We start from the raw sequence: 14,966 nt of genomic DNA on the forward strand, positions 1-14,966 counted from the left end.
GCCTATAATTTTCACCTTTTGTCTATTCCATTTGCACAACAGCATGTGAAATGTATTGTCAATCAGTGTTGCTTCCTAAGTGGACAGTTTGATTTCACAGAAGTGTGATTGACTTGGAGTTACATTGTGTTGTTTAAGTGTTCCCTTTATTTTTTTGAGCAGTGTATATATATATATATTTGTTTTTTAAGTAATATGATTTTTATTAATTGATGTGTTCCACACAAAAAACACAATGCATGAAAACCTGCTCCTGAGTCCGTCTACATGACTACAGATGAAAAAAAGTTAAGTAATAAACCAGAAAAGTGTTTTCAGTCAATGTTATATTCACAGGCATCAGCATCCATTAGTGTTCCATTAGTTAGCAGATACAATGTACGTTTTAGCTGAAGCATCTGCTAAAGTATCTGTTTTGGGGCCAAGTGATGTTGCCTACTGTAAGTGCTGCTTTCAAATTGCTAGCATGTAAAAATGACTTACTTCCTCTTCAAGACCATGCTGGAAATATTATAGTTCTATTGCACTCAAGTTTTAAGGCAAGAATAAGAATACTTTATTGTAAATGTTGCTTACGAGTCCATGGCAATGTGTCTTTAGCACAGACAGAAAGCATATAGCTTTAGTTGCCTGTTCTATAAGGCACCGATTGATTTGGCATGCACATTGGTGACATCATTTGTGTCAAAGCAATTTGAAAGCAGCACTTACAGTAGGCAACACCACTTGGCCCCAAAACAGATACTTTAGCAGATGCTTCAGCTAAAGCGTATATTGTATCTGCTAACTAATGGAACACTAATGGATGCTGATGCCTGTGAATATAACATTGACTTAAAAAACTTTTCTGCTTTATTACTTTACTTTTTTTCATCTGTAGTCATGTAGACGGACTCAGGAGCAGGTTTTTGTGCATTGTGCTCTGTGTGGAACACATCAATTAATAAAAAATACCAAAACATTTTACTTAAAATAAATTATATATATATAAATACATATATACATACTATATCTGTCACGTTCCTGACCTGTTTTCTGTTAGTTTTGTATGTGTTAGTTGGTCAGGACGTGAGTTTGGGTGGGCAGTCTGTTTTGTGTTTCTATGTTGGTTTAAGGGTGACCTGATATGGCTCTCAATTAGAGGCAGGTGGTTTTCATTTCCTCTGATTGAGAGCCATATTAAGGTAGGTGTTTTCACATTGATTGTTGTGGGTGGTTGTCTCCTGTGTCTGTGTATGTTGCGCCACACGGGACTGTTTTCGGTTTGTTTGTTCGTTCGGTTTTTGTGTAGTCTGTTTTTCCTGTTTGTGCGTTCTTCGTGTTTCATGTAAGTTCTTACGTTCAGGTCAGTCTACGTTGTTTTGTATCTATTCAAGTGTTCTTCCTGTTTTTTCGGTTTTGTTTAATAAATATAATGTCAAGTTACAACGCTGCGTCTTGGTCGAATCACCACTCCTCCTTTTCGTATGAAGAGGAGGAGGAATTCCGTTACAATACCAGTCAAACATTTGGACACACCTACTCATTCCAGGGTTTTTCTTTATTTTTACTATTTTACACATTGTAGAATAATGGTGATGACATCAAAACTATGAAAAAACACACATGGAATCATGTAGTAACCAAAAAGTGTTAAACAAATCAAAATATATTTTATATTTGAGATTCTTCAAAGTAGACACCCTTTGCCCTGATGACAGCTTTGCACACTCTTGATAAGAACAGCTCAAGTAAGCAAAGAGAAACAACATTTCATCATTACTTAAAGACATGAAGGTCAGTAAATCTGGAAAATTTCAAAAACCATCAAGCGACAAAATGAAACTTGCTCTCATGAGGACCGCCACAGGAAAGGAAGACCCAGAGTTACCTCTGCTGCAGAAAAATTCATTAGAGTTAACTGCACCTCAGATTGCAGCCCAAATAAATGCTTCATAGTGTTCAAGTAACAGATAAATCTCGACAGCAACTGTTCAGAGGAGACTGTGTGAATCAAGCCTTCATGGTCGAATTGCTGCAAAGAAACCACTACTAAAGGACACCAATAATAAGAAGTGACTTAAGTGGGCCAAAAAACACTAGCAATGGACATTCTATCTGTGGAAATCTGTCCTTTGGTCTGATGAATCCAAATCTTAGATTTTTGGTTCCAACCACTGTGTCTTTGTGAGACGCAGAGTAGATGAACAGATGATCTCATGTGTGGTTCCCACTGTGAAGCATGGAGGAGGTGGTGTGATGGTATGGTGGTGCTTTGCTGGTGACACTGTCAGTGATTTATTTAGAATTAAATGCACACTTAACCAGCATGGCTACCACAGCATTCTGCAGCGATACGCCATCCCATCTGGTTTGGGCTTTGTGAGAATATCATTTATTTTTCAACAGGACAATGACCCAAAATACACCTTCAAGCTGTGTAAGGTCTATTTGACCAAGAAAGAGAGTGATGGAGTGCTGCATCAGATGACCTGGCCTCCACAATCACCTGACCTCATCCCAATGGAGATGGTTTGGGATTAATTGGACCGCAGAGTGAAGGAAAAGCAGCCAGCAAGTGCTCAGCAAATGTGGGAACTCCCTCAAGACTGTTGGAAATGCATTCCATATGTACTCGGTTGCAACACTTACTACTCTGGAAGCAACATTAGCATAAGAACTGTTTGTTGGGAGCTTCATGAAATGGGTTTCCATGGCCGAGCAGCCTTACACAAGCCTAAGATCACCATGCGCAATGTCAAGCATAGACTAGGGTGGTGTAAAGCTCGCCGCTATTGGACTCAGGTGCAGTGGAAACACCTTTTCACACTTCACCATCTGGCAGACCAATAGACAAATCTGGGTTTGGCGGATGCTAGGAGAACACTACATGCCCCAATGCAAAGTGCCAACTGTAAAGTTTGGTGGAGGCCTTTTCCCCTTTCATCATGACAATGCCCCTGGGCACAAAATGAGATCCATACAGAAATGGTTTATCGAGAGATCGGTGGGGAAGAACTTGACTGGCCTGCACAGAGCCCTGACCTCAACTCCATCGAACACCTTTGGAATTAATTGAAACGCCGACAGCGAGCCATGCCTAATCGCCCAACATCTGTGCACGACCTCACTAATGCTCTTGTGGCTGAAGGGAAGCAAGTCCCCGCAGCAATGTTCCAACATCTAGTGGAAAGCCTTCCTAGAAGAGCGGAGGCTGTTATTGCAGCAAAAGGGGGACCAACTTCATATTAATGTCCTTGATTTTGGAATGAGATGTTCGATGAACAGGTGTCCACATACTTATGGCTATGTAGTATATATATACAGTTCCTTCGGGAAGTATTTAGACCCCATGATTGTTTCCCATTTTGTTACATTACAGCCTTATTCTAAAATGTATTACATTTTAAAAAGTTATCATCAATCTACACACAATGCCCCATAAAGACATAGCAAAAACAGGTTTTTTGAAATGTTTACAAATGTATAAAAATAACAGTATGTCAGCGCAATAACCAAGCCATGATGTCGTAGGAATTGTTCGTAGAGCTCCGAGACAGGATTGTGTCGAGGCACAGATCTGGGGAAGGGTACCAAAACATATCTGCAGCATTGAAGGTCCCCAAGAACACAGTGGACTTTATCATAGTTTTTTTTATTGTATTTTTTTTTTAACTAGGCAAGTCAGTTAAGAACAAATTCTTATTTACAGTGACGGCCTACCAAAGGCAAAAGGCCTCCTACCCGGACGGTGGCTGGGATTAAATATAAAAATACATTTTATAAAAATATAGGACAAAACACACATCACGAGAAGAGAGACAACACAACACTTTATAAAGAGAGACCTAAGAGCAAGCGGAGGAGAAGGGCCTTGGTCATGGAGGTGACCAAGAACCCGATGGTCACTCTGACAGAGCTCCAGAGTTCCTCTGTGGAAATGGGAGAACCTGACAGAAGGACAACCATCTCTGCAGCACTCCATCAATCAGGCCTTTATGGTAGAGTGGCCAGACGGAAGACACTCCTCAGTAAAAGGCACATGACAGCTCGCTTGGAGTTTGCCAAAAGGCACCTTAAGACTCTCAGACCATGAGAAACACTTTGGCCTGAATGCCAAGCATCACATCTGGAGGAAACCTGGTACCATCCCTATGGTGAAGCATGGTGGTGGCAGCATCATGCTGTGGGGATGTTTTTCAGCAGCAGGGACTGGGAGACTAGTCAGGATTGAGGGAAATATTAATTGAGCAAGGTACAGAGAGATCCTTGATGAAAACCTGCTCCGGAGCATTCAGGACCTCAGACTGGGGCGAAGGTTCACCCCCTAACAGGACAATGACCATAAGCACACAGCCAAGACAATGCAGGAATGGACAAGTCTCTGAATGTCTTTGAGTGGCCCAGCCAGAGCCGGACTGGAACCAGATCTAACATCTCTGGAGAGACCTGAAAATAGCCGTGCAGCATCGCTCCCCATCCAACCTGACAGAGCTTGAGAGGATCTGCAGAGAAGAATGCGAGAAACTCCCCAAATACAGGTGTGCCAAATTTGTAGCATCAAACACAAGAAAGACTTGAATTTGTAATCTCTGCCGAAAGTTGCTTCAACAAAGTACTGAGTAAAGTGTCTGAATACTTATGTAAATGTGATATTTAATTATATATTTTTTATAAATAAAAATATGGGGTCATTATGGAGTATTGTACAGTGGCTTGCAAAAGTATTCACCCCCCTTGGCATTTTTCCTATTTTGTTTCCTTACAACCTGGAATTAAAATAGATTTTTTAGGGGTTTGTATCGTTTTATTCACACAACATGCCTACCACTTTGAAGATGCAAAATATTTTTTCTTGTGAAACAAACAAGATATAAGACAAAACGGAAAACTTGAGCGTGCATAACTATTCACCCCCTCCTCCCTCCAAAGTCAATACTTTGTAGAGTCACCTTTTGCAGCAATTACAGCTGCAAGTCTCTTGTGGTTTGTCTCTATAAGCTGGACACATCTAGCCACTGGGATTTTTACCCATTATTCAGGGCAGTACTGCTCCAACTCCTTCAAGTTGGATGGGTTCTGCTGGTGTACAGCATTCTTTAAGTCATACCATAGATTCTCAATTGGATTGAGGTCTGGGCTTTGACTTGGCCATTCTAATACATTTAAATGTTTCCCCTTAAACCACTCGAGTGTTGCTTTAGCAGTATGCTTAGGGTCATTGACCTGCTGGAAGGTAAACCTCCGTCCTAGTCTCAAATCTCTGGAAGACTGAAACAGGTCTCCCTCAAGAATTTCCCTGTATTTAGCGGCATCCATCATTCCTTCAATTCTGACCAGTTTCCCAGTCCCTGCCTATGAAAAACATCCCCACAGCATGATGCTGCCACCACCATTCTTCACTGTGGGGATGGTATTCTTGGGGTGATGAGAGGTGTTGTGTTTGTGCCAGACATAGCGTTTTTCTTGATGGCCAAAAAGCTCCATTTTAGTCTCATCTGACCAAAGTACCTTCTTCCATATGATTGGGGAGTCTCCCACATGCCTTTTGGCGAACACCAAAGGTGTTTGCTTATTTTGTTCTTTAAACAATGGCTTTTTTCTGGCCACTCTTCCGTAAAGCCCAGCTCTGTGGAGTGTACAGCTTAAAGTGTTCCTATGGACAGATACTCCAATCTCCGCTGTGGAGCTTTGCAGCTCCTTCAGGGTTATCTTTGGTCTCTTTGTTGCCTCTCTGATTAATGCCCTCCTTGCCTGGTCTGTGAGTTTTGGTGGGCGGCCCTCTCTTGGCAGGTTTATTGTGGTGCCATATTCTTTCCATTTTATAATAATGGATTTAATGGTGCTCTGTGGGATGTTCAAAGTTTCTGATATTTTTTTATAACCCAACCCTGATCTGTACTTCTCCACAACTTCGTCCATGAACTGTTTGGAGAGCTCCTTGGTCTTCATGGTGCCGCTTGCTTGGTGGTGCCCCTTGCTTAGTGGTGTTGCAGACGCTGGGGCCTTTCAGAACAGGTGTATATATTGAGATCATGTGACACTTAGATTGCACACAGGTGGACTTTATTGAACTAATTATGTGACTTCTGAAGGTAATTGGTTACACCAGATCTTATTTAGGGGCTTACTAGCAAAGGGGTGAATACATATGCACAAATCACTTTTCCGTTTTTTAAATTTTTATATATTTTTTAAGTAATTTTTTTCATTTCACTTCACCGTATTTGGACTATTTTGTGTATGTCAATGACGTTATCCAAATAAAAATCAATTTCAATTACAGGTTGTAAAGCAACATTATAGGAAAAATGCCAAGGGGGTGTATACTTTTGCAAGGCACTGTACATATTTAATCTTGAAGGACAGTCGGAATCAGTTTTTCATTGTGTTTTTCTTCTGCTTCTCCTCAAACTTGGCTCACTAGTATGGTACCCCCCCTTAAATAGACCCCCAGTGGGAGGTATACATATCTCATGAAGCCACAGGCCATTTGGCTCAGTTCCCCCACTTTCCTCATCTAGTGTTGTTTGTTTTGCTTCTGTCTCTGCAAATAAATCCTGCTCTTTTTTTAGTTCCTCCAACCTCAACCCAATAGCCTTAATTACAGCGAAGGAAGGCTGGTCCAGGGAAGTGACTGTTTCCGTCATGTGTCGAGGACAATAACCAGACTGAACCCTGTGCTCATCATGGTTTCACTTCTCTTCTGTTGAGTGCAGCATTCAGCTTGGTTTAACCAGACTAGACGTGTAACAATTACACCAAAGCATATTGTTCCATGATGAACAGTGGCTGTCTATGGCCAACAATGTCTCAAAAAAAGTTAAGTAATCATGGGCATTGATTAGGCCATGCAATGGTTTTTGAATGTTTTGCAACTGAAAACCAAATTGGACAAGTCTTTGTTGTCCCTCCCTATTTCAGTCAGTTTTTTCCATTTGGTGCCTAATGAACATGACACTTATCTTATCAGGGTTATGAGGCGAAATAAACAATACAGACAAATGGAAGTGTTCTTCAGGGTTACTGTATACCCTAAAAGGTGTTCAGTATGCTTACTCCAGTTTCCAAGCCCAGCTCTGCCACAGTTGTTTGTGCAGTGTGTCGTTTGGGCTAAGCACAAAGCTAAATATTCCTTGTATACATGTAAATGTGAGGTCCTTGTAAAAGTTCTGGCCAACCCGTAGCCAGGGTGAATCACAGTGGTGTAGAGAGTGAAGAGTTTCCTGTGTAGGGTTTGGGTTTACAAGGCTTTAAAAGGCTCTTGTGTGGATAGCAATGGTCTGGATAATAGTGCTTTTGTTTGGGAAGGCAAGCCATACATTTACAGGGCTATATATAAAAACAAAACTGCTTTCTCTAGCACACTGCCAAACTCCCTGAAACAGGATTGTGCTGTGAATCTAGCTGGTATGTTATCCACAGGTATTTCACAATGACATGTAGCTTGCAGACCTGGGTCCTGCTCTGGATTTAGTTTGCCCAGCATTGTCTTACGTCAGATGAACGTCTGCACTGATCTGTCTGATAACTCGCAGACACTATAGATAAAAAACGTAGTCTGGCTACAATACGCTGTCATACCATTATGTTACCAAGGTGACCCCCATTCATCCTCAAAGAGTCAGAGTTAATCTTACCAATAATGAAAAAAAGTACAGTCAGATTCTGTACATGCAGATTTCTTTAGAACAGTCCCATAACTTTGATGCAATGCAACTTCATCAGCAAGTTGGCAAACTACTGTAGCTACACTAATGGTCATTCAAACATGGTAGCACTAAGCTGTTAACTGGGAACAAGTTTGCTATTCTGATCGAGCATGTTTTGTCGTAGTAGCCACTAGCCAGTGAGTGTCAGTCTGGGTTCCACGATTTGCTAGACATATGGCTCCTGGAGACGCTTGTCACATTAGAATGATGCCATCTGACAGAAGAAAATGGTTTGCCCGGTAGAATGGAGTCCCAAATGTGCAAAACTCCAATTTAAATTGAGTGCACCTTCAAGTGTTTTTCAGTTGTGCTAGTGATCTTAACACCGTGAAAGTCCCTCAGAAGTCAGTTTTCAACAGAAAGTTAATTAAGGTCTCTAGGTGATCTTTGTGACTTGAGTACCGTGAAATCTACGAAAGCCTTGAGAATGTCTATTTTTGGGACCCCAAAAAAGTCTGTGTTCCTTAAACCAGCCTCGTTTAATACAGTATTTATCTTCTTGTCCCCTCCAGCTGAAATGTTACCACAAGCACTTCAGAAGCCCACAGCGGGATGTGATATTCCGGGTGCAGTTCCATACCTGCGCTGTGCATGACTTGGGAATCGTCTTTGGGAAGGACGAGTTAGACGAGACCTTCAAGGGTAAAGAAGACATTCCTAAATGTCCAGAAAACAAACCATAATGCATACAATATTTGTTAAACCTATTTGATGACCATATTTGCCAGTAACTTTTACATCCATAAGATGAAATCTCTTGTCTTTGTTTTGAACATGAACACATTTTCTTTCTTTAAAAAAAATCTCAAACCAGATGACAGATTCCCGGATTTTGGAAAGGTGGAATTTGTATTTTCCTTTGGACCAGAAAAAATCCATGGTAAGCATACCTGCTTCTCTTTTTTGGCCGCCATTTTCTCCAAGCAAATGAAAGCTCATTTAGAAAGATAAATGTGTTGAACTTCACAGACATAACTTATGTTATGAGTATAGCTTTGGTCAATGATAAAGTACTGTATGTTATGGTAATTCATTGTCAGAAAGAAGTCACCTGAATTAAGACGTTTGACCTCTTCTTTGAATGTTTTTTTTCTCCCAGGTATGGACCATTTGGAGAATGGGCCCACGGTCTCAGTGGACTACAATACCCAAGATGCTCTAATCCGCTGGGACTCCAATGAGAACTTCAATCAGCATTGTGAGGACACTATGGATGGTGAGTACTAACACTTGGCATGCTTACTGGCGATCTCCCTTTTCCCGGATGTACACTGATTTCATGCTATGGTTTTGGTTGCCACAGCTCCTCTCAACTAATCATATTGCGTGGCCAGAACTATCTGTTGTACAAACCAGGATACCTTCACATATGAAACCGGGATACCTTCTTGCATATGAATTGTTGATGGTCTTGCATATCAATTAGAGGTCGACCGATTATGATTTTTCAACACCGATACCAATTATTGGAGGACCAAAAAACAATACCGATTTAATCGTCTGATTTTTTTATGTATATATTTGTAATAATGACAATTACAACAATACTGAACAATACAATACTTTTATTTTAACTTTATGTAATACATAAATAAAATCTATTTCGTCTCAAATAAATAATGAAACATGGTCAATTTGGTTTAAATAATGCGAAAACACAGTGTTGGAGAAGAAAGTAAGAGTGCAATATGTGCCATGTAAAAAAGCTAACTTTTAAGTTCCTTGCTCAGAACATGAGAATATATGAAAGCTGGTGGTTCAATATTCCCAGTTCTTCAATATTCCCAGTTAAGAAGTTTTATCTATACCATTTGTATTTCATATACCTTTGATTATTGGATGTTCTAATAGGCACTATAGTATTGCCAGCCTAATCTCGGGAGTTAATAGTCTTGAAGTCATAAACAGCGCTGTGGCTCAAGCATTGCTAAGAGCTGCTGGCAAACGCAGTAAAGTGCTGTTTGAATGAATGCTTACGAGCATGCTGCTGCCTAGAACCACTCAGTCAGACTGCTCTATCAAACATCAAATCATAGACTTAATTATAATATAATAAACACAGAAATACGAGCCTTTGGTCATTAATATGGTCAAATCCGGAAATGTATCATTTTGAAAACAAAATGTTTATTATTTCAGTGAAATACGGAACCGTTCTGTATTTTATCGATCTGGTGGCATCCATAAGTCTAAATATTGCTGTTACACGGCACAACCTTCAATGTTATGTCATAGTTATGTAAAATTCTGGCAAATTAGTTCACAGTTCGCAACGAGCCAGGCGGCACAAACTGTTGCATATACCCTGACTCTGCTTGCACTGAACGTAAGAGAAGTGACACAATTTCCCTTGTTAATATTGCCTGCTAACATGAATTTCTTTTAACTAAATATGCAGGTTTAAAAATATATACTTCTGTGTATTGATTTTAAGAAAGGCATTGATGTTTATGGTTAGGTACATTTGTGCAACGATTGTGCTTTTTTCGCGAATGCGCTTTTGTTAAATCATCACCCGTTTGGCGAAGTTGAAGTAGGCTGTGATTCGATGATAAATGAACAGGATAAATGAACAGGCACCGCATTGATTATATGCAACGCAGGACAAGCTAGTTAACCTAGTAATATCATCAACCATGTGATTGTTAAGATTGATTGTTTTTTATAAGATAAGTTTAATGCTAGCTAGCAACTTACCTTGTCTCCTTGCAGCCACAAGGTCCTTTTGACGCTGCCTGCCACGCAGTTTCCTCATGGATTGCAATGTAATCGACCAGAATCGGCGTCCAAAAAGGCAGATTGACGATTGTTATGAAAACTTGAAATCGGCCCTAATTAATCGGCCATGCCGATTAATCGGTCGACCTCTAATATCAATTGTTGATGGTCTTGCATAAAAACATGCATACGTTGTCTACAGCCAGGACACAAACACACACACACTCACTCACACACCACTCCCCCTGCCTGTTGGGTCTGAGTCTGAGTCCAGGAGGTGTTAATGACTTTGGCTCTTAACGCCCCCACACTCCATGTTTCTTTCTCATTTCAAGTGACCAGGAGGGACATTCAGAAGTTAACCAAGCATGTATGGCCACACATACACACAAGCCAACCCCACTATAATCTCAAGCATCTAGACGTACTGTTGTCACACATTCACAGACACGCACACACGCAAAACAAAAGGTTGTTTGTGTCTACTCCTTCGTAGTCTGCTGTGTGTCCTTTGGTGTTTGCTGTGTGCTTGAGAGAAAGGGAGAGGGAGAAAATAGATATTCTATCAAAGCCTTAATAGAATTGAGAGACATTCACACACGTTCATCTCTCTAATCTCCAGCACTAGGCAGGTCACAGAGGACGTGTCATGCAAGCCATCTATTGAAGTAATTGCCTTCCACAGAATTCAGTAAATTCTGTTGAAATAGAAATGCCCCTCCTAACCTGAGGTTTATTTTTAGGTTCCAGTTTTGTGAGATCTAGATATCTTACCTGTTGGTAAACAATGACCAGAACCAAGTTCCAAGAGTCTGTTTATCTAGTGGATAAGATGGTCTTATCCTCTCTAATCCTTGGCTATTTTTTGCTATACTTTGCCTTTCGCGGGACATTGATTAGATAACTGCCAAAATAAAGGAAACACTTGAGTAAATGTATATTGGTTCCTTAGTTAATTACGCAATTAACATCCCATCATGCTTAAGATCATCTATAAAAATGCTGGGCAGGGCATTATTTTGGCTACCATGGCTATGCCCCCATAGGATGACAATGCCCCCATCAACAGTGCATGAGTGGTCACTGAATGGTCTCATGTGCATGAAAACAATGTATACCATATGCCAACCCAATTGAACACTTATGGGAGATACTGGAGCGGCACCTGAGACAGCGGATTTCACCATCATCAACAAAACACTGAATGATGGAATTACTCATGGAAGAAGGGTGTCGCATCCCTCCGATAGAGTTCCAGAGACTTACAGAATCTATGCCAAGGTGCAGGCAGGTTGTTACCTTAACAAGACTTGTAAACAGGCAGTCACTCTAAGGCATGGCTATGGAGTCATGTCTAGATATGTCTTCAGTTACATTTACACACCTCTGGTGTTTCTGGCGGACTATGAAACAACAGGAGCGCCTACACACACACAGTCTTGTACAGCTAACCTTGTGGGGACACACAATTCAGTCCCATTCAAAATCCTATTTTCCCTAACCCCTAAACCTAACCTTAACCCATACTCTTACCTTAAACCTAACCTTAACCCTAACCTAAGCCTAGCTCCTAACCCTAAAACTAACCCTAACCCTAAACCTAATTCTAATTCTAACCTTAACCCTGAACACCCTATAAATAGTATATTACCTTGTGGGAACCAACAAAATGTCCCCAGTTGGTCAAATTTTAGTTTTTGTACTGTTCTTGTGGGGACTTAACTATTTAACTATTCCCAAGAAGAATAGTTAAACACGTCCAGCTCTTCAGGATTCCCAGGGTGAGACATTCTGGGGTGTAGCAACAGGCAACATAACATTCCTGATATTCCTAATCCTGGAGTGATGGTCACTCTCTGACTAAACTGATACTTGTACACGGCCCAAAATGGAAGCGCTGCATCCTGTGGGTGTGGTAGGGTTGTTGTTATTGTCTTCTTTCAGCAGTCTTCAAAATATTATCTCACACTGCCTATTGGAGACAGAATTTGTGATTCTCCAATCGCTTGATGCAAATATGTCAATCAATCAATCAAGTTTGATATTAATTTTCTTGTCGTTTGTCTCTGAATTATACATTTGGATATAATACCTGTCACAGTATTACTGCTGAGTCATATAGAATCATATGGTACAAGAATACACATGTGACAGACTGCTAGGCTATCTATAGATTTCAGTTTTTTCAGTGTGTGATCATTATTACTGATCATCCAAGAGAACTCAGTACTGAGCTCTGAAATAGTTTTTTGTTCAGTTTCTGGGCCTTTCTCGTAGCATTCCTACATGTTTTCCCAGGTTCCTTTTCTTGGTCCTCTGGATAAATGGAAGGGCAGAGGTCATGCCCATGACTATCTTTTTATCACTCTGGCCATAAAATGTCCATCCCCTCACACCGTCACACCCATCTACAGCTTTAAATAGGTGCCACAGAAATAGAAGAGGGGTCCAGCTCTCCTCTTGCAGCTTCTGTGTGTGTGTGTGTGTGTGTGTGTGTGTGTGTGTGTGTGTGTGTGTGTGTGTGTGTGTGTGTGTGTGTGTGTGTGTGTGTGTGTGTGTGTGTGTGTGTGTGTGTGTGTGTGTGTGTGTGTGTGTGTGTGTGTGTGTGTGTGTGTGTGTGTGTGTGTGTGTGTGTGTGTATTTGCGTGTGTGTGTCCATCTGTCCGTGCACACGCGCACACACACTCATTCAGCACAATAACTATTCATTCCATTCTGAGGATGTAAGACATCATCTGTCTTGCCCATTGTATCCCCAAACCTATGACTTAACACTGCGAGATGGGTGTAAGGGTAGGCCATTGAAAACGAGCTCATTGACCATGTTTTACATGCACACCAATATCCCGTTATTATTCGGGATACTCAAGTATTATTTTTTGGAGTTGACTCATATAGACATATCCCATTTACAATAACCTGAAAAAGCTTGTATTCCGGTTATGAGAAATCCGGATAAGATGCCTAGGATATGATGATCTAAGATGGGATACTGTGGCATGTACACATCTTATACAATGGGCGGGTCTAATCCTGAATGCTGACTGGTTAAAAGCACATTCCAGCCGGTGTCTATTCCATAAATCACCACCGGCTAAATCTATGACGTTAAAATGCCTCTTTACTCTGATCCATCTGACTCTGCAATTCACTGTCTAATCAGCCCATCCAGGCAAGTTATAAACTTGATCTCCACTATAAAAAGCATCTAGACATTATCTCACATTTCTTTTAGACTGACATTTACTTTTCAACAGCGGATATTTGTATAAACCTTGCTGTATGTCTCTCTGACATTTGTAATATTGTTTCAAAATTCTAATTTGATCTCCAGCTGTCCCATAGTAATGAACATAGAGGTCGGGACTAGGCAGACAGCATTTCTGTGCCAGAGACAGACAGCTGGCATCATTTTTATGGATATATACAAAGAAATGTCAATTGAAAAAGGTTAAACAAAATAAAGTGCAGCTAGTTTGCAGTCTTTCCAGCTTCAGTTTGTAGTTATTGTGTTAGCTGTGATGTTGGCTAGCTCCTCTGAACAACAGGGTCCTGACGAGAGAGCACATTTTCTTGCGCTTCATTAGCTCTTTGTCATAGATGTATCCAAATAAATGTCACTAGAAAACAGCTAAAACAAATGCAAAGGCAGATACTGTTGTTATTCTGTCTGCACCGTTTGACGTGACTGTATGTTAGCCAGTAGTTGGCTAGCTAGCAAACAAAGGATAATAACTTTGTTAGCCAGTATGGCAATGGAACAATTAGAACAAACGACTGGGTTTCGTCCATAGATACAGAACAAAAAGACTGAACAACTGGGTCACGTCTCTGGCAACCAAACCGATAGAATGACCGACCAGCCGGCTAGTTAGCAACTATAGATTTGTGTCTGGACTATATCTTGTGGAAGATAGTATGAATAAATTCATCAAAATAACGTGTTTTAATGAAAATATGTCAATCATTATTTGATTATGTTGGTAACTCGAAGCCAGGGTGTTTGGAGGATATATTGGTACATCTAGGGCCGGCAAACCGTGCCAATATATCCTTCAAATACCGGCTTTGAGGGCATTATTTGAATCAGATGTGTAGTGCTAGGGAAAAAACAAAACGCGCACCCAGGGGGGCCCCAGGACCGAAACCTTTTCCTAGGGGTAAAGGGTTGTCACAACCTTGGGATAGACACATGAGGGTACTAAACAGAATAGGCTTCCCAACTAGCACATAACGTTCTGAGAACCATATGTTTCTTAGAGATTGGTGAGAGCGTGGTTGTCCTATGGTTATTTTGCGGAACAACCTTCCCACAACGTTCTGGGAATGGTGCAGGATACCCAGGTAACACATAACATTATGAGAACCGAATGTTTCTTAGGTGGGAATTCCAGTACTTCAGCATAACGTTTTCTACAGGGTTCCTCATGCTTCTATTTAGTCATGTTCTCAGAACATTCAGAGAACCTTAAGAAAAACTTCTTAAGGATCGGCGTTCCATCAACAGGATAGTTGTAAATCATGCAGTGTGTTATATCAAGATCGCAGATTTTAGAG

At 40.8% G+C, this 14,966-nt stretch overlaps 1 protein-coding gene across 7 annotated transcripts in view; it reads left to right on the top strand.

Annotated features, from left to right (window-relative positions):
• tns1b (tensin 1b) overlaps positions 1 to 14,966 on the top strand; it is a 277,921-nt gene that overhangs the window by 212,248 nt on the left and 50,707 nt on the right. For all 7 annotated transcript variants that reach the window (XM_071340784.1, XM_071340787.1, XM_071340788.1 and 4 more), the window contains 3 exons: positions 8,204 to 8,333; positions 8,506 to 8,571; positions 8,791 to 8,907. In XM_071340784.1, the coding sequence (XP_071196885.1) occupies positions 8,204 to 8,333; positions 8,506 to 8,571; positions 8,791 to 8,907 (313 nt within the window). The remainder of the gene's footprint in view (positions 1 to 8,203; positions 8,334 to 8,505; positions 8,572 to 8,790; positions 8,908 to 14,966) is intronic.

The sequence above is a fragment of the Salvelinus alpinus genome, chromosome 14 (assembly GCF_045679555.1).
Source record: "Salvelinus alpinus chromosome 14, SLU_Salpinus.1, whole genome shotgun sequence".
NCBI lineage: Eukaryota > Metazoa > Chordata > Actinopteri > Salmoniformes > Salmonidae > Salvelinus > Salvelinus alpinus.